The sequence below is a fragment of the Larus michahellis genome, chromosome 3, assembly GCF_964199755.1.
Source record: "Larus michahellis chromosome 3, bLarMic1.1, whole genome shotgun sequence".
Lineage (NCBI taxonomy): Eukaryota > Metazoa > Chordata > Aves > Charadriiformes > Laridae > Larus > Larus michahellis.
In genome coordinates, this window is record NC_133898.1 from 39162789 (window position 1) to 39182577 (window position 19789).

At 42.0% G+C, this 19789-nt stretch overlaps 1 protein-coding gene across 2 annotated transcripts in view; it reads right to left on the reverse strand.

Moving 5' to 3' along the window:
- CMTR1 (cap methyltransferase 1) overlaps window positions 1-19789 on the reverse strand; it is a 28452-nt gene that overhangs the window by 8108 nt on the left and 555 nt on the right. The window contains exons 2-19 of one of the 2 annotated variants that reach the window (XM_074579732.1): window positions 18579-18713; window positions 15031-15173; window positions 12479-12637; window positions 10927-11019; window positions 10130-10201; window positions 9785-9879; window positions 9608-9680; window positions 9201-9399; window positions 6615-6733; window positions 6265-6361; window positions 4886-5018; window positions 4147-4326; window positions 3686-3742; window positions 2626-2683; window positions 1896-1964; window positions 1589-1720; window positions 966-1088; window positions 124-215 (exon numbers count right to left, since the gene is read on the reverse strand). In XM_074579732.1, the coding sequence (XP_074435833.1) occupies window positions 124-215; window positions 966-1088; window positions 1589-1720; window positions 1896-1964; window positions 2626-2683; window positions 3686-3742; window positions 4147-4326; window positions 4886-5018; window positions 6265-6361; window positions 6615-6733; window positions 9201-9399; window positions 9608-9680; window positions 9785-9879; window positions 10130-10201; window positions 10927-11019; window positions 12479-12637; window positions 15031-15173; window positions 18579-18708 (2024 nt within the window). In that variant the 5' untranslated portion in view covers window positions 18709-18713. Of the gene's footprint in view, window positions 1-123; window positions 216-965; window positions 1089-1588; window positions 1721-1895; window positions 1965-2625; window positions 2684-3685; window positions 3743-4146; window positions 4327-4885; window positions 5019-6264; window positions 6362-6614; window positions 6734-9200; window positions 9400-9607; window positions 9681-9784; window positions 9880-10129; window positions 10202-10926; window positions 11020-12478; window positions 12638-15030; window positions 15174-18578; window positions 18745-19789 lie in introns of those variants that run through there. The other variant, XM_074579731.1, reaches the window with a different exon arrangement.

The following is a 19789-nucleotide window of genomic DNA, read 5'->3' on the forward strand; positions in this document are numbered from 1 at the left end:
TCATCTTTATAGCAGTGTTTCAGCTGAATGCACTTGTCTCCCTGTGCTCAGCATTCTGCTGAATGCTGCTTACAGTCACTCGTACCCATGTACACGAAAGAAGCTTCTCCAGATCCTACATACCTCTGGTTGAAGTGTTGCTTTCGAACGTCATTGCCATTCAGCACCAAGACATCAAGGATGTGGATGGCACTGATTTTTCGCTGGGCTTTCCCCTAGGGAGGGTAATACAGAGAGACTTACTACTCAGATTGATGCTATTTCAGCTTTGATTTATAGCCTGTTTTTGACAGGACATCGTTCTCTTCTAGCAAGAGAGCACCTTTCATAGAATCATAGGGTTGGAAGGGACCTTTCCATGTGTTAGAAGCACACAAATTTCCTGCTGCCCATTGTACAGTAACATGCCATCCTCCTAGAATTCATGCATCTCAACTATACGTCTCTGTCTCAGGGGAGGGAGAGAGGGCAGGACCACAGCTGGCATCACCAGCTCTCTGTGCCTGGTCAGGTACCAGAGCATAAAGCCCAGTACCTCACAGCATAAAACCCAGCATCCTCACCTGAGGTGTCAGAGGACAGGCAGAATCCCAGGCAGCAATACCTTACACTGTGCATATACCACGAGAGTCTTCCCCAAAGCCTGCAAGCACTACTGAGCAGTTATGTACTCAAAGAGCCACAGAACCCATTAAGTCATGTTGGCAATGTCATCTGCTGCTGCTCATAGGGCAAGAGCAGCATGTCAGGTCCAAAATAATTTCAAAATAATGTTAAAAGCTCATATCTCTAGCAATGGACATAAAGAAGGAACTTAGTCCAAAATAGTTTCTCTAAAGATCATATACAAAAAAACCTTGCACCTGGCACAGATGGAACATTTATTCTTCAGTATCTTACGGAGAATACGCGAAACTGCTCATTATATTTGCAGCCACTTGGTAAGGGAGAGAATAGCCTCCTACCTCTCCTTTCAGCTCATGAACAATCTCCACAGAGAGAAGGGTATCTCGTGGCAGCTCAGTTTTCAAATCCAGCTTTGTCCAGCGATCTGATTGGCGACCATCCCAGGTGTAGATCTGTGATTTCTGTGTGTAGAAGAGTCAGATTCAGCCAAAGCCTCATGAGGCCAGGGGTGGAGGGGAGACCTCTGACTAAGTGTAGAGCAGCCCTCAGAGAATCTTTTTGTCCTAGGCTGTCACAGGCAGTTTCTTTGTCAGAAGTTTTAAGGAAGAACCTTAATCTCTACAGCAAAGGAACAAAACCACTGATTCTAATCTGACAGTGACTTGTCATACCCACACAAAGAACCATAAATAGAACAGCTTTAAAAGGACAGTGAAGATAATTAGAGGCACTAGCAAGAGTACAGGTCTCTGTGTAGGCTGCGATTACAAAAACAGGGTTAATTAGTGTGAAAAGCAGTGAAGTCAGGAGAAAGAAACATGAAATAAATAGCAGTCTCAGGGACTGGTGATGGGGATCCTTTCCGGCCTTTGAGGACAGGAAAGGATGGGATGAAACTGCAAGGCAGAACAGTAGCATTAAAATGAACAAGCAAAACTCCCGGACTGTTCTCAGCACTTACCCCTAGCCCCAAGAGGAACTTCTGCTCACTTCCAGACACCATACACCGGTAATCTAACACTTGGCGAATTTTTTCCAATGTACTGGAATTCAGAGGAGTGGGTTTGTAACTGAAGGTATCAATGTCTGTACCCTAAAAAGCAAAGTAAGGAAAAGGCAAATTAGACAAAATACATCAAACAGGTAGGTAAATGCAACTTCTACATGAAACAATAATCCAGGACTAGCTTCTTCATCTCTAAATTCCTATGGGGAAAAGTTCTATTTGTATGAAAGGACTCAGAACAAGCTTCTGGGTAAGGTCTCACCTGGATCAGCTCAAAGAACTTGGACTTAGGGTCTGAAGATGAAGGAGCAACACGAGCCTGATCAGGAATCTGAAAACAAATCCAAACAATTGGTAATACGCATTATTCTTTGGCACATTCATAAGAACCTTTCTGGTTCCAATACATGACAGAACATCCTGCCCCCTGAAACTCCTCCTGCTCTTGGGAGTCCAGTGGCTGGAGAGGTCATCTGGCAAATAAAAGGTCTCACGTGTTTTGCAAATTTAATGTAGGCATACCACATCTCATAGGAAACAACTGGCAACTTCAGAAAGTTTCAGGCTAAATCTTTGCTTTCATACATGTTTCAATGAAATACTGTTTCACTGAAGACACACAATTAGCCTGTGAAACTGACTGCCATATCTATGGCCCCACCGCAGTCAAAAGCTCAGGAAAGAGAAACTGCAGACTCATAAAACAAGACCCTTTGGAGAGCTCTGCTGCTTGGGATCTAGGTGCTGAGTTCACTGTGTGTGCAATGAAATATTCGCAACTGCGGCAAAGAAGCCTGCTCAGTTAAGCCATACACATAATGAATCAGAAACATCCTGTCTGCTTACATAAACAGCTTGAAATGGTCTCTGAATTTCCCACAAGACAACGTATTAAACCTCTGGCTAGAAAGTCCTATCTGTACTGCAGCTCCATTCTTGTTTCACCACAACAAGGACACCTTCACAACCTCCCTGCTTGGCAGCTTGCTTACCCCCCATAGCTGGAGACATTCCTTTCGGATTTCAGCCTGCCGTGGCTCAATCAACGTCCTAGAGAAAGACAAAAAACTCTTAAATGGTGAAACCTCCTTGCTCTTGCAGCATTACATATCCCAGCCCTATAAAACTCGCAACTTTCAGTGTCTGGCTTGAGAATGACAAATGCACACTCATCATCAACAGGTTACACAAAAGAGGATGCTGCCTTTCCTCCCCACCCTCCACCCATCTCCAATCCCCGTATTGGCTTTGTTTCATGGTCTGCACTACTCCATCACATGAAAGTACCAAGTATTTTCAAGGAGTTATGTATTAATATTAACTTATCCTACTCCATCACATGAAAGTACCAAGTATTTTCAAGGAGTTATGTATTAATATTAACTTATCCTAATCTCCAAGAGCTAGGTATATAGCCCTGTCTACAAATGGCAGTGAAGACCTGCTGAAGGCCACACACCAATGTCAGTGTTAGGATTAACTCTTAGATAGGCTACCAGACTCATTCAACTTTCTACTACATACTCTCTCCGAATGAGACTTGAACAGAAAAGTCATGCCAGGGAAACAGCTATACATTGCGATGACTTTAGTTTTACATAAGAAATTCATGTCATAAGCTTTAGGTAAGTCTAGGTATGTAACTTAGATGCTTTGAATTGCCCCTGGAAAATGAAGAGTTATAAACCACACTCAACTTAGATGGTTACTATAGAATTGAACATAGCAGCTGGCAGTTACTTTTCTGCTTGCATTCCTGCTAAGAAGCAGGCCTGCTTATGGTAATCAGAAATCATGCAACACATGGAAGCCTTCTCAACAAGGGTGATAACAGACCACCAACTTTCAGGACTCCTCCAGCCACCCACACATTTCTGCAAATAACTCAGGCAGAGACACAAACTGAGCTACCTAAAAGCACTATTCACTTTCCTAGCTCCAAAGGCCAAGCCAAGTACCAGCTCAAATCAAGAACACACTAGAGAAGGGCAAAGCAATTCATTTACAGTAGGTTAAGTCAGTCCTCACCAAAAGCCAGAGGAATATACTCACGTGTCTTGAACAAAGGCACGAATTTTGGCTAGTGCCTTTATCTGAACTTTGCAGTGGCTGAAAAAGAGAACAAGCTTCAGTCAGGGAGCAAATCAATCACCACCAAGATTGTTCTACTGTTCAAAACAAGGAAGAGTGCTGGGACAAGAGGAGGAAGCCAGTCTGATCCTCAAAGCAGCAGTAGATCACTGACAACATGATTCAAAGTGACAGCAAGACCACTGGAAAGAAGTAGGCAGTAGCCTCTTTTCCTTTTTACGCAGTACTCGGAGGCCAAACAGTTACTAACAATATTTCTCTCTGCACAGGGTCCCTCTGCTCTGCTAAGCCTCTCAGGGAGCAAAAGCAGAGTGGTGTCGCAGCATCAGCAAGTACCTCCATGAGCGCAAGAAGCTACAACTGAAAGCCATGTTGGTTAACCTGCCTACAGCCAGCAGCCCTCCTTGCCCATGGGCACTCACCTTTCATTGGACTGGACAATGTAATCATAGAAATCCTGGTCGCCTTTGATCACGTTCAATGGGACAACAAGATTCACATCCACATCAGTGTTGCGCAGCTGGTTGAGTCTGATGTTCACCATGAAGAGATAGTCCCGCACGTCATCAATACCTAGCTTTAATCCTTTGCATATCACGTACCTGCAGAGCAAGGCAGAAAGATCATGTGGGTTCAGTTCTTCCACACAGCCAACTTTTCCTGCCACATTCCCATTTATCAGGACAGTTTCCCAAATCCCAGGGATTCTTTCCTCCTGGGTATTCTTAGGAAGGTGCAATCCCACCTATCACAATGTCATCATACATGTTCTAGACTCGGGAAAGACTGGGAAACTCAACCTTATTGAAAAACCCCACAGATCTCCCTCAAGTAGTAAATCAATTCTACTAAACTTGACAGGTACAATAACACCACACATAATATGCTCTAGCTTCATTGGAAACCATAACTGTTTCACGTGAAACAGAATTTGTTATATATTTAGTTCCACTGCTTTCTCCCCAGAAGGGTAATTTGGCAAATATCTGCTTTACCTTCTCAAACATCATAATTTGCTAAGCATCTAAAATGTTTCCTCCTCCAAGACAACTGCTAATTCAGGCAGGTCACAGAGCTTCCACTACACTTACCCAAATCCATCTATCACTGTATGTAGAAGACAGGGTTTCTTTAGTAGTCCCTCACACTCAAAAATCTCACCTCTCCGAGTTAGCAGGGCGACTTGTCACAGGTTTAAAGATGCACACTCGCTCAAAGCAGCAATACAGCAGATAAACAAGTCCCACGCTGAATGGAGTAAACAGGTCAAAGGTTTTGCAGACAAAATGTCCTCCTAGAAAAAAGAGAGGAAGCACACCGATACCAGCAGATTATAAGGAAACAAGGAGATACTAGGCACCTCAATAACTTTCTCCTCTGCAGAACTGGCAAGAGTGTTTCTGTACAGTTAAACAGCATCTAAAACACATTCATGAAGTATGCCAATGGGGCTCCACAAACCATCTTCCCCGCATCTCTGCTGCGAAGAGAAAAGCGTTTCCCCAACCAGGATCAAATCAGTATGCATGCTGTCTCACGAGCAAACCATCTATCTACCCCCTATTCTCCCCTTTCAGGCCCAAACTGTGCCCTGTGGCACAGCAGCATGCTATGCAAAAGCCTCTACAGAAGCAGAGCTCTGATATGTGCAACAAGGAACCTCAGGCTGGAGGAGAAAACTAACAGATGTTACCTAATCAGAACAACTCACCATCTAGAAAAAAAAAAAAAAAAAAAAGGTCTATGTCACCCCTTGCCTTCAAACAAGATTCCCCATTTCCCCAAGCAAAAAGCAGTCAGTCTTACAGAGCTATTATCTGCCCAGACAGGAAAGACTTAAAGAAGGTTGCTCCTTTTACCATACCACATTTGAGACTACTGCTAAGTAAATCATTGCCTCAGGTACTTCTAAACATAAGGCACAAGACAAATGATAACATAATGAACATTTTTATCTCCTGCGTCAGTGCCAAATGCTAACTAAACTCAGCAGAAGAGAGGAGCCATCAAAACCAGATAGAGCTATAGCGTCTATCATTTGGCCATAATCAGGGACAGGTAAGGCAGTGTGAGACATCTCTTGTTCTGATCTCAGAGATGGCAGATTTAAAGGAGAAAAGCCACAATTTAGAGGGAAGGATGAACTGGATAAACACCACTCTGTTCCAACCAGCCTGTTAAAATATTCAGGAAGCAGCTGGTCCACCTAAAACTCGAATATACTGTCCAGTTATCACACTAGCGACCTGAGCCCAAGACAGATACATAACATAACACTTTGAAAGAGCTTTAAACTAGTGCACTTTACCTCATACTTTTAATTAAAGCAAAACAGACATAGATAATCTTATTTTTCAGCCACAGTTCTCTTAGCTTTGTGACAACCATCTCAGGATGTATCCATACACACTTAATTCTGTGCAACTTAGCCTCACCGCAGAGCGGACTTTGTGGCAGGTTAATAAAAATTGTACAGCATCCTTCTGCAATGCCATCCACACCTTAGAGAAGGAGGAAGAAGATTAATGGATAAAACATACCTGTCCGGACGATGGACAGTGCTGTAAGGAACTGGCAAAGCATGAGCTGTTTGCTTAGGATTTCTTGCAGATTCTCCTGACCTTCCACTGAGAAACCCTGCAGAGCACACAACATATGATTAGTATCTCCACAAATCTGCTCGTGAAGCAAAGAATTCTGTACAGCTAAATCACAGAATAATGATAATTCCTCTTTCTTTAAGATAGAAAACACTGCCACTGGGAATTTTTAAGGCAAGCCTTGAAGAATTTCACACTGTAACTACAGACACATGTCAAATATCCTAGTACATGCAGACTGAGGTATCAGTTTTGGTCATTAGTGCAGGAAGAAAAAGAAATGGACCAACCCCATCAGCCATTAAGAAATGCACTCCCTTGTGATCAGTATTGTCCAAAACAAAATTCCGGAAAGCAGTAATGTTCTCTGGGCGAGTGATGTCTCCATCTCCATCAATCCCTCCCTCTCCTAGGGGTAAAAGAGGAGACAATTACTAACATGTTTGCAAGTACAGACAAAAGATCAGTATGTGCAGGTGATCTATTGTATTCAATCAACATTTAGTCAGAAACTACAGACCTTGATAGGCAAATAAGCAGTAACACGTTCCCTTGTTCACCACCGAAGATTGCTTGTTAGTTAATGAAAACTATTCAGATTGTGTGGTCAGGGCTAAACAAAGCCATATAATAACCATGCTCAAATTATGAGTTGTACATTAGCCTCAGCAAAAGACAAATGGTTCACTACCCTCCCCTGAGATGAGAACTGAATACATGACGACATAATAGTCTCATCCAAGTACGAATACACATAGCTGAACCTACTAAAAATGTAAGGCTCAATCTCACTGCACAGCTCATCTGTAAAAACACATTATTACAGACAGGGCAAAATTATTTACATTGTGCATTGACAATCTTCTCTTAAGAATTCAAATCATTACAAAGAAACACAGTACTCTATTTCCAAACACAATGTAATCTGTAATTTAAAAAGCAACCACAAAAAACCCTGCCAACAAGTTTATAAAGGGAGTAGAGAAAGGAAAATAGGGTTTGTGTATACTGTATTCCCATACATCTCTTTTTAGAGAGAAGTAAATTGTCACCCAGGTTGGTATTTTAGAAAGCTAACCTAAGGTGTACTCTAGAGCTCACCAATTCTGACTTTGAAGAAGCCTGAACTTCTATTTGGTATTAGTTCCTATAAATCTTCCACAACTACAGCTTCTATTAACTGAACTGGAGGACTAGAAAGCAGCAGAGATCAGGATGCATGATAGTGCTTTGATAACTAAATTCCTCGTCAATCATCCTGTCAGTATGCGAAGTGACACTAGAATTTGTTACCGTTCTTCACAACACAAATATCATGGCAGTCTACTTCCTTCCCATCACTGGAAGAGAGTTTGTACACATCTCACTAGATTTTATAGCACAACAGACAGAAAGGGATCGAGAAAATGCATCAAAGTCATTGGGCTATTCATTTCTCCAGGTATCTCCATCTCTCCACAAGAACACCAGTTTGCAGTGAGTTATGAAGATCCAAATGCTGCAGGCCTTAGAACAATGTGTTTATCTGCCTTGCTGCCCTTGCCATGAACCTTCTCTTTAACAGAACTAATCCTGAAGCACTAACCATTCTCAGAGAGTTCATGGTCAGGTGTCAAAAGTGGCAGTCAACAAGAGTCAGAGTGGTAGAGGGAAAAAACAAAGCACAACAATGAAAAGCAAACCCTTTTCTCTACAAAACAGTCACACTCGAGTTTCCTATATACAGTCTGAAATGAGAAAGCAAGAATACTAACAAGCCTTGTATTTCCCTTCCTATTTCTAGAGGATATGCAGATAGAGGGCTCAAACATATCAGCAAGCTTAACAAGTTACCATCCAGTGAGGCGAGATGCAGCAATTGTCTGTGTACACCTGCTTAGTCTGTCTCAAAGCAAGGTAAAACCTCTTTAGATTAGGAAGCTAATTTAGTAACAATGATTCAGATACAGCCTCTAGCCCAAATCTGTTTTATTTATCTTTACTAAGAGCTCACAATCAATTATCAAAGCAGAGCTAGGGAGGTCTGATATAGAAGCATACTGCCAGTCAGGCAAGTAAGGTTTCTACTTCTGGCTCTGCTAACAGATCTTTGAGCAAGCCAAGGGACTGGAGCACCTCCCCTATGAGGACAGGCGGAGGGAGCTGAGGTTGTTCAGCCTGGAGAAAAGGCGGCTCCGGGGAGATGTTATAGCCCCTTCCAGTACCTAAAGGGGGCCTACAGGGAAGATGGGGAAGGACTCTTTATTAGGGAGTGTAGTGATAGGACGAGGGGTAATGTTTTTAAACTGAAAGAGGGGAGATTTAGATTGGATATTAGGAAGAAATTCTTTACTGTAAGGGTGGTGAGGTACTGGAACAGGTTGCCCAGAGAATTTGTGGATGCCCCATCCCTGGAAGTGCTCAAGGTTAGGTTGGATGGGGCTTTGAGCAGCCTGGTCTAGTGGGTGGCGTCCCTGCCCGCCGCAGGGGAGTTGGATCTAGATGATCTTTAAGGTCCCTTCCAGCCATTCTGTGATTCTGTAAGTCATCTCACTCTCAGTGTTTCAGGCTGACATCAGTGAAGTGGGAAAAATACTGTCAAGCAATCTTAAACGACTCTACAATTTTCAGATAAGTAAAGCACTCAAGTATCAACTATTACAACGGAACACACATTCACAGGGCAGACTGGAAATCTGTGCAGAAAACTTGATATGAAAGCTCACCAATCTGAACCCCTTTCTCAGATGGCAACCCCCTTCCACTTTGCAAAATTGTTCCCTATAAACAGGCTTCTCTTAGATCCCCATGCTGGTATCAATACCAGCCCCGCTCCTGATACAGAGGCTGCAGCATAAGCAAAAACATCAAGTAACACTCGTGCATGCAGTACATACCATAATAAGGTTCAAAGAGCTCACTGGAAGCAGAATAGAAGTCCTCTAGTTTAAAATCGTTTGGTCCTTTCAAGGTCATGCCAAATCCTTTCGCATGCCACTTCCGCCTCCATAGGACATACTCAGAGAAGCCTCCAGGACCAGCACACACGTCAGCAAAGTAGAGCAGCTCTGCATCTCGCTCCTTTATCAAGGGCCTCTGCAAAAGGAAACTGAAGAAATTCTACTGACCCAGTAACAGCTCCCATCAGTCAAAAGACAAACACCATAAACTGCACTACCCAGTCAGAGAAGTCTCTTTGGAGCACCTGTTTTCCCAGCTAGTATCCTAAGGATTCTCCTTTCTCCCCACCTTCTCCATTCTCTGAGAAAGCACTGCTGTTTGAAAGTTAATTAGAGGCCCTCACCCCATGGAAGTCCTTAGGGTTTGTAAACATGTAGTCAAAGACATGGTCCATATTTGCCATCTTCATTGCAGCCCTGTGAACACATGAACAGGGGCCTATTAAGTTTCAACCTTGGCTCCCAAGGCTGAAAGCAGACATAAATGGGAAAGGGGCTACACTACCAGAAGTTCTGCAAACCTGTTCAGGAAGAAAACTCCACGGATCATCTCATAGGGGTTAGACCTTGTTCGGGCTCGACGCATTTCTTCTCCATCCAACTCATCAAATACACTCTGTACAAACAGAAAAAAAATTGAGCTGGACCTGGCAAGGCTTGAGGGATAGGTAGTCATGAGCATTTCCTATCCTCATGCTTCTCTCTCCTTAGACAGAAAACTCCGTGCAGGGTTTGGTTCACCAATACAAAATGTTTTTCTGTCACATCATGATATTCACTCGTCTTCTAAGCCATCCCAGTTCTTTAGCAAATTATTTCACTTGCTTCCCCAAAACTTCAGTTCCTCTCTAAGGAAGGGGACTCACCTTGCACTGCAGGACGTTACGTAAAAGCTCTTCATTACAGAACTCTGTTTCATCTTCAATCACCATCTTCCTCTGGAACAGGATGAGAACACAGATAACAAGTAGCAAACATGGTATCAGTCATTTCAGAATGCAACATATACCGGTAATGGATGAAGGCTGCCAACCACATACTAGGCTGTATTAGCAAAAGTGTAGCCAGCAGGCTGAGGAATTATTTTCCCCTGTTAGGGCCGGATGTGGAATACTGCATCCAGTTTAGCACTCGCCAGTACAAGACAGATGCACTAGAGCAAGCCCAGCAAAAAGACCACCAAGATGACAAGGATACTGAAGCACCTCGAGTACAAGGAGAGACCGAGAAACAGTTGGTTCAAAATGGAAAGAGGGACATCCTATTGCTGTCTGTAAGTACCTAATGGCAGAAAATAGAGAAGATTGATCTAGGCTATCAGAGACGGACAGCAACACGACAAGAAACAATGGACACAAGCTGCAACGCAAAATAGGCCGATCAGCCATATGGAAATTTTCTTTTGTCAACTAGGTTATCAAACACTGAAACAGATGCCCAAACAGGTTGTGAAATTTCCATCCTTGGAGATACTCAAAACTCAACAAAACAAGGCCTTGAGCAACATGTAGTTGGACCTGCTTTAAGCAGGAGGCTGCACTAGCAATCTCCAGAGGTTCCCTCCAGCTTAGGTTATTCTACAACTCTTTGACAAGGCAGTTGTTTCAGGCTGAGTAGTCCTGCGTTGTCTTAGCCTGGTAACTACTGGGATCTAAAAAATTACCTTCCCCACAGTCATCCACTCCTTCAGTTCCTGGGCATCAGGGATTTCTGTGGTACACTCGAGGCACCAGTCCACTTCCTCGTAGGCACTGGGCTGCAAACACAAGACATGGGAAGAGCCAAAGATGTTTTTGTTAGCAAAATATAATGACTAATTGCTCCCTAAAAGTTTGCCTCCTGATCCTAGCATAAGGGGTTATGCCATGACTTTAGGACCAACCATAGAGGTTTTTTCTCCTACTCTAGAAGAGGTCTTATTTGTTTGGATTTAAAAATTAAAAAAAAACCAAAAAACAAAAAACAAAACAAACGACAAAAAAACCCACCAATCACACACACATCACCAACAACCAAAAAAAAACCAAACCAAAAATCAAGTAAAACCACTCCACCACAAAAAAAACCCCATACCACTTTCCTCTCCAATGAGAAGAGTCTGATAAATAGTCAAGACAAAGCAAAAGCCTACCACCCTCAAGGTACATTTTAGAGACACTGCAAAAGAGATGCGTGCCAAAAAAAACCCAACTTCGTGATGGTGCTTTACATATTCTTTCTCCCAGTTCTTTCTGAAAGGCTCCCTCATTCCACAACTTAATTCATGCTTCAAACAATTTTTATAATCTTGGGAAGGAATTGTAGCAGTTAAGATCAAAGTAATGCTACTCCTCCACAAAGAGAGGCTGCTAAGTTCTACTAACCTTCTTATATTTATTATAGTAGTATCATCCACAAGGGTTAATCATGCACTGAACTGCTGTGAGCCGTAGAAACACACTGGAGAATGAGACCTAAACCAATGAGCCTACAGAACTCTCCTGGCTCTCAAGGAATAACCTCTGTTATTATTTTCAACTGCTGAAAGCAATTCAAAGAATGGAGAGCAAAGTACCACGACATGCACCATACATGGCTTGACAAGCATTGCCATCCTTGACTAACAACGGCTGGGACCTTCTGGCTTACTCTGCGGCTGCCACATCCCTAGGATTCAGTGTTGTGGTTTGATTTTTCTTTTTAAATACAAACATACAGCAGCTATTTCACACCAAATAATATAAAAACTGGGCTTTACTTTCCTGACAACATCTATTTCTATTTCCCAATGTTCTTCCGTGTTGAAGAGCTTGACAAGACACAGCAATAGAACATCTAAGTATTTTATTTGGGACTATTAAACACACCCAGAAAAGATTTAAATAATAAAAATAAATATCACCTAGACAGGCATGGAAAATGATATACAAAATAAAAATGGTAAACCCAAAAGAGCTTGATAACAATTTTCTATCACATTCACTACTGCAAATTCAGAAACAAATCCTACAGACCACAGCAACAATCCACCTGAAACCAATTTCGTGCCAGAACATTAATACACATGACAGAAAACAAGTTTTGCCATGCTGTTATGGGACAAAATAAGGCCTGGGTCCACCCAGCAGGGTCACTTAATAGCTAGGCAGTTTTAGCAGACAACACTAAACACCATTCCCAGTGGGCAAATCCTGAACACAGCAACAGAAAAGGGATTCAAACCAGGAAGTACTTACCTCTGGCTCATCCTGCCAATCAATATTGAGCTCCCCATCAAATCCTTTGAGGGTCAGCCCAAAGCCTCTCCTTCCCTTCTGATTGGAGGCCTCAACAATATCCTTCCTGCCTTGGCCGTATTTTCCCAGACCTTCTCCTTCTCGGAAGCCCATCTTGGCCTATAAAGAAAGCAAAGGGAGCACACTGAGGCAAGTGGACTTGAGTTTATGTACTACTACTAGGGTCAAAGACTACAAGGGAAAATGGCGCATCACCCTGAAGTGACTCGAAGGCATTGAGCATTTTTAATCTCAGTTGTGGCTTTCAGGACTTAATACTGAGTTCACTTCACTGAAGCAGAGCACATAAAAACTAGATCTGAAGAACGATGTTTCAGACAACAGCAAATTACAAAAGGTTCAGTAATGCAGGAACTGCCTGCTCAGAGGGAGAAGTAGTGAGGAGCCTGGGGCCATTCATCACAGCGTTCAGTAAGCATGGAAGGTTCATAAAACAAAAGATGCTGGCACAGGAAAAAAAATCATGTTGCGATGATATTCATTGTTGTGAACATGCACTCGCATACATTTCAAGCATCACTTAAAACTTGACCTAAAACTCAGAGGAGGAATGCAAGACACACTGCTCCTGAAGCACATTCTCATCTCTTAGGTTAAAAGAAGTATGTTCATTAACTGCTAGTTTTTCAGGCTTTTCTCTTCATAAATTTTAGCAACAAGAGAACAACAACAAAAAGCATGAATGCAGTCAATTTCAATCCCTCCAGTATGCATCTACAAGACAATATGTAAATAAAAGACTCAAAGATTAAGTTTCACTTTGAATGAATGTTATCCCCATACTCTTTCCTGTGAAAAGCAACAAAAACATTGTTTATTACCAATCTGTATGAGAAACAATACAAGAATATATGACAGGTTTTATACAAAAGTACATGGTGTTTTCCCACTGCCTTTGCTATCTGGGTCTAAATCAGACCTTGAAATATATACACCAAATGTGACAGCCACGGAGCCTGTTACACAACGTTTTCTTGAGGACAGAATTTTGAACACCTAGTAGTCAAGGACTATTTTCCTTTTACTTAGCTAATGCTACCAAATCATTCAACCGGACTTGATACCACATCAATCTTTATATTCAAATTTATGAGGCCTTACAAGTAAAAGCCTCCCAAATTCAGTAGTAAAAGCTCCTGTATTGTGCCAATTGAAAACACACATCCTAATTGACTCAGGAGAGAACTCTCCAGGTGAAACATAGTCTTGTGCTAGAATCAGCAAACTGCAGCCCCATGCCAAAAATGCCCATGGACAGATTCTGAATCATCAGCAACAGGATTTATCTACAGAGAGGCACAATCAGCAACTCTCAGCCTATGGATCCCATTGTATTTTTAATTCAGCAAGAGCTGAAAGTTCTTTTTTCATGCAGAGGTGTGATCCTGCTGGTCAGCAGCATTCCACCTCCTTAAGAGGCAGCATCTCCCTGTTCCCACTCCTAGGAGCAGCCAGCACTTCCCAGCTTCTAGTAGAAGACTGAACTTCAAACTTGGCAAAGGCAGGCACAAGCTGCCCTAGCAACATGAAGATTGCTGACGCCTGCTCCTGTGAGTACAGTACCAGCACAGAACAAAAGGAGACCCGAATCCAGTCCCCCATTGAGTCCTAAACTTCCTGTCACATTTCAAGTAATGCACAACTAGATATCTCATCTTCTCTACTGCCCTTGGAAATAACATGTTGTTTCTCCATTACCAATAATGGAAGTTCTTTCAGGATTACAAGATACTTGCAATACCACAGTGACAAAGTTTGCATCAGGAAAAAGTGTAAAGGTGTGCACTGAAAGAGACTCCTCTTCTCTACAGCCTACTATTGCCTTTAAACTCAGGAAGAAGTTGCTGAATTTGGGACTACCATGAGACAGAGACAATCAACTATTTTCTTAGAATTTTCTAAAAGTACTTTTTTTCCCCCACACACACTAACACTATGCAATCAAGGGGCTGGCGATCACCTTCAAAGTTCAGTTGTCACATTCGCTATCATTCGCAACTCCCTGCCTTTCCAAGAAATTTCTGGCTCTACATAAAGCAGAGTGTCACTACTTGAAAGAAAAAGAAATACCTTAATAATTGAGGTAATAATTCTACAAGGGTATGCCAGCCAGCCTCCGAGACCAAACAAATTAATGTCAATCGCATAATTTGTTAAGGCCTTCCCTACAAGGCATTTGTTAACTCAAGCATTGCAAAATAACACATGGTAGCGCTCTCTTTTCAAGCTCAGCAAGCTGCCTGACCCAGACATCCTTCCCTTCACGTTCACCTCCCTGCTCCTAGGGCTTGAATATGGATCAACTTTCTTTTTTAACAGGTCCACTTAAACCAAGCTATCTCAGCCTCCTCCAGTTGCTCAGTAGCTGGCTCAAAGAAGCACAGAATCCTGCTACAAGGATAATCAGAATCAAAATCTCTTAAAACAGACTGGTCTTCTCACTTTGCTCTCATCAGGTTCTAACAGTTTGGTCCAAAACTATTTTGACCTACCATGAGCTTTTGGGAGACACTGTTATACATTGAGTAGCGAGATGAAGTACCCTCCACGAGAGAGTCTTGTTTGAACTCATTGCTGAAGACTGGTCTTTTTTCATCACTCTCACTGTCAGACCCACTGCTGCTACTGGAAGACTCTGAAAACAACAAAAAGAGTGAGAAAAGTGAGTACGAAAATAAAAATAAAATGGAAGAAAGACATCTCAGTAATCACATTAAGAAATATACAGCATGACTCATTAAATCCTCTCAAAAAACACATAGAGAGGATACTTCAGTATCTCAAATGCGCTATGGGAAGCACGCATGTGTAATATAAAATACCTCATGGAACCAACAACTGGTTATCCGCCCCACACACAAACTCTCTGAACCAATGGATCCCCGGCCTCCCAAAGCGCTGGGCAAACCCCAATACAGCAGCAGAGCAGGCCACAGCATGACCACGATAGTACACTGTGGTGTGCCTGACCTTTGCAATGATCCCGAGGAGCTGAGAAAGTCCACAGAGATTCTCTCCCAAGAATAATGACTATTACTGACATCTTGATAAAACATACTGGATTTTTCTCAGTTTCCTACCTAACTACAGGTGTAAACGCATCCTAACTTAACCAAAAATCTACATCGAGTACACCGGCATCTACCAAATGGCCAACACTGCAGAAAAAAAAAGAGGGTTTTTTTTGCTAGACTAAGGGACTATCACTTAGTCCCCATATTAAACTTCAGTTTGATCCCACTTCCCACCTTAGTAGCAAGGATCCACAAGTTCACGACAGCAAATGAGACAGTTTTTCACCCAAGTGACAGATAATGTCAGAAGACACCAATCTAGTTTAAAAATACCCTGACAGAGATGAAGATTTGAGGAAGAAGTTAGTCAAGTCAACGGTCCAATCAAGGTAATATCTACCACCATACGTAACAGGCACTCAAAATAAACTTCTCTTGCTTGAAAGTCACCTAAGACAGATGCAGCACAGCCTTCATGGGCACCAAACAATGAAGCTCTGTCTCTGCCCAGCCGCACCCTGGGATTTACTTGGGAAGAGCCCAGGCCTGTATGAGCTGTATAGTCCTCACTCCTGCTCTAGCATTGTGAGATGCCCAAACCTATTTGCTCTGGGCTGGATGTAACTGGGATCTGGGCAGGAATCGTGGCAGTCAATTATTTGTCTCACAGCCTGCTCCGCACCAGGTAGGTAGCGAGGGAGGCCCTACAACTCACTGAGTCCTTCTGCTTCTCCTCTGGTAATATCACTACCAAGATGAAGCAATGGCATGTATTTCCTTCCTGAAATTTGCCTAGCACCACATCAGTCATACTAAAATTAATGCTGTGGGGCAGGCCATACGGACTACTAGAGCAGCAACCCACAGCAAGCACAACCACGCTCTTCATTGGACCTCTGCCTCTTGAGCCTCCCTTGTTTGACGAGCGCTAGAACATTCTGCGCTACTTCATACAACTAGAAGAAGCTGAACTACAGAAGTTACCTGGAGGATAATGCAGAAAGTTGTTGTTAGCAGAATTAATCTTTTTCTGTTTATCGCTTAAAAAGGAATTATTTAGGTACATAGAAGTGTTAAAAAAAGACATTATAATTATCTAGAAGAAGGACTGAACTTCTCTCACGTTTTTCTCATTTAAGAAAAAACAGATTATTTCTCTCCCAACTCACAGATCTATTTTCCCGTTCTGGAAAACCAAGCATCAGTGAAGTAACAGGAAACAGCTGGACAATCAGTAAAGAAAGGCCATTACAAGAAAGTGAAGTGAAAATGAAAGACATTGTAGGGAAATACATGACTGTAGTTAAAACCCTTTCATCAATGTGTTCTCAGTGCCTATTGCTGAACTATCAGCTTTTAAGATTCAGGACTTGTGTCCCCACATAGCTCCTATGCTAGAGTTTTACAGTGTCAACCTTTGAGGATTTCAGCTTGAGACATGGAAGGCTATGATTTAACTTGTGTTTGCAATATTATATACCCATCTTGATTTTCAAATGTCTGTCTGTCTGTCACACAACCTACATGTCTCTTTCCTTCACAAAGTTCTTAGGTATGAACAGGATCACAAAGGATTTTGCTTTAGGGTCAGTTAATACTTTCTGTTTCTCCAATACACAGTTTCAATTAATTTTGCTGCCTGCTTTTGAGCTGTGTCTTATTTTCCAGAGGCTCACGATGTGCCTCAAAGGCCACACCCACTACACGAGTCTCAAGAAAGTCCCTTCACAACTCTTGCTTTTAACATTTGCTAGGCCATGCTCAGCTGAGATCAGATCTCATATCACTTCTCTCCCCCAACCTTCTTTCTTTTATCGGAAACTACAATGGGTGTAACAGACTAATAAGCAATTAACCCTACCCGAAATGTTGTCCTTGAACTGTATCAACTTGTTTCTTAAACACTAAGGACTCACAGCCTATTTTGACTCATACATGAACTCAATAATCAAAAGAGGGGTAAAAAAGAAAATAACAAAAATATTGGTTTGAATCTTTTAGCTCAGCCCTGAGTGCACACAGCATTCCCTACCCCAGCTCTCGCACCCTGCACCCCTAACCTCCTCACCCACCTACAGCCTTGCCAGACAGATGCACACACCATACCCTGTCACTACAATTACTCCCAAACTGACCCACTCATCTTCCATACGCATCTCCTTCCATTTTCACAAGATGAAGGCTTCTTTCTGCATTCAGGCCCTTTCTCACTAACACTTTATGACCACAGGAAATCCCAAGACTCAGGAGTAGCAGGCATGACCATGAGGCAACCTGAAGTACCATCCTGGGAGAGTTTAAAGCACCCTGCAACAGCGATACCAATTGCGTAGGGCACTCGCCTCATCTTTGGTATGCCTCAAGCTCCAGATCAGAAAGCACAGTCCAACTTGAGAAAAACTAGGCAATTTAGTTAACTCTGAAATAGTTTTTCTTTCTGAAACCGAACACCTGTGAGCTCTCACAACTCCCCTTACCCCCAAAAAAATCACAGTGAGCTGGCAAAAGAGATGGTGCTACAATGCAGGAGTCCAAATCAGCCTGCCCTTTGTATTCATCTCAATTTCTCCCATCTGCAAAAACGTGATGATTACTGATTTTTTATTTTTATTTTTTGAACAATGAGGGATTATGACATTTCTTTCCAGCACAACACTCACAACTCCTCGCTACTGAAAGCTTCCAAAACAGAAATAACTGCTGAGACTGAGAACATTAATGCTGCTCATATATTATAAGAATCTTTACAGCTTTGGACCATGCACTTGTCATCTACCTCAAGTTCTGTTTTCTATGTCTGAATTCATACAATTCACAGACCAAACTGTTTACGTGAGATTTTTAAAAAAGCATAAAAAAATTCACACCAATCCAAGGTTGTGAACAGAATTAATGTAGTTTTTCTCCTAAAGAGAGAGTATGCCCTTGACATTCAGGCTATCAATTAGGATGATTTAGCAGACATGAGTTCAATTCCTAGTTATTTAGATTCCTCGCAGCAGCATATACGTTGTCTCCAACCTTACCTTGAGTAGTATGATTACTAAATTGAGTTTCATCATCTGAAGTAGAACTGAGGGTCAATCCCAAGTCTTCTATCCTCTTCTTCTGCTTCTTTTGGGGGCTGCTAAATTCAGGTTCTGTCCTTCTCTTCATTTTTGCTGAAAGAAGAGCATCACACTTGGTAAACATTAAGCAAATTAACTTTCTCCTGCATGCTGAAGGGTAAGGCACAGCAGCACTGTGGCATAGATGATTTTATGGACTATTCAGTATTATGCTTCTCAACCTAAGTTTGCTTTAGGTAAAAGCATTGGCTTCTTTTGAACCTACCTTTTTTAATAGCTAGTTTAACTAAACAAACATGAAGTCTATGCAGAAGCTTCTCTGTTACTGATTACTTGAATTTCAAATCATTTCTACAACCTACTTATCATTAAATGCTAGTAGATAAAGGCAACCCACATGTCAGCATTTAGATAACTTAAATATATGACAATTGATCACAGATTTATTTTATCCAAACACTAAAAAAAAAATAAAGAAGAAATAGGAGAACATGCAAGGTGGAACAAATTTCTCACAAGAGCCTCAGAACACCTCTGCCCTCCGCACTGCAAACGTGAATTAATAAAAGAGCTTTTCTACATTACTGCCATAGCAGAACTTTATTAAATATGTGTGCTCAAGTTGGACGGTGTTTGTGTTTTTCACCAGGAATCACTGGCAAGATATCAAGCTTCTGGATGTGGCTGATAAACTTTGCATAAACCCAGAGAAAGGACTAATGCTTAAGACGGAGTTAATAGAAGCTAGCTGGGAAGGCCTGCAGAGGACAAGAATCAAGGAATGGGAAAGCAGGTGAAAATTAAAAGGCACAGATATATGGAGCACTAGCTAAACCTCCCTGCTATTGATAACAACTAATAAAAACCTGTTGGCGTTTATTATACTACACAGCAATGCTATGCTATGTTTTTCTAGCTAGGGCTAGAAACGATGCCCTGGGGCACCAATTTGAATCCTCTGTTATCAAACTTATTTCCGCAAACACATACAGGGCAGCTAAAGATCAATTCCTTTATTCGTCCCCACGACTCTGACTGCAAAATCACCCCACGACTTCACTGCACTGTGGCTAAGAAACCTTTCCCCTGCTTTTCCATCTACTGCCAACTCATGTTTATCTGCTCTTGTATCAATTAGGGTTGCTTTTGTCTTTTTTCCTTGCTTGCTT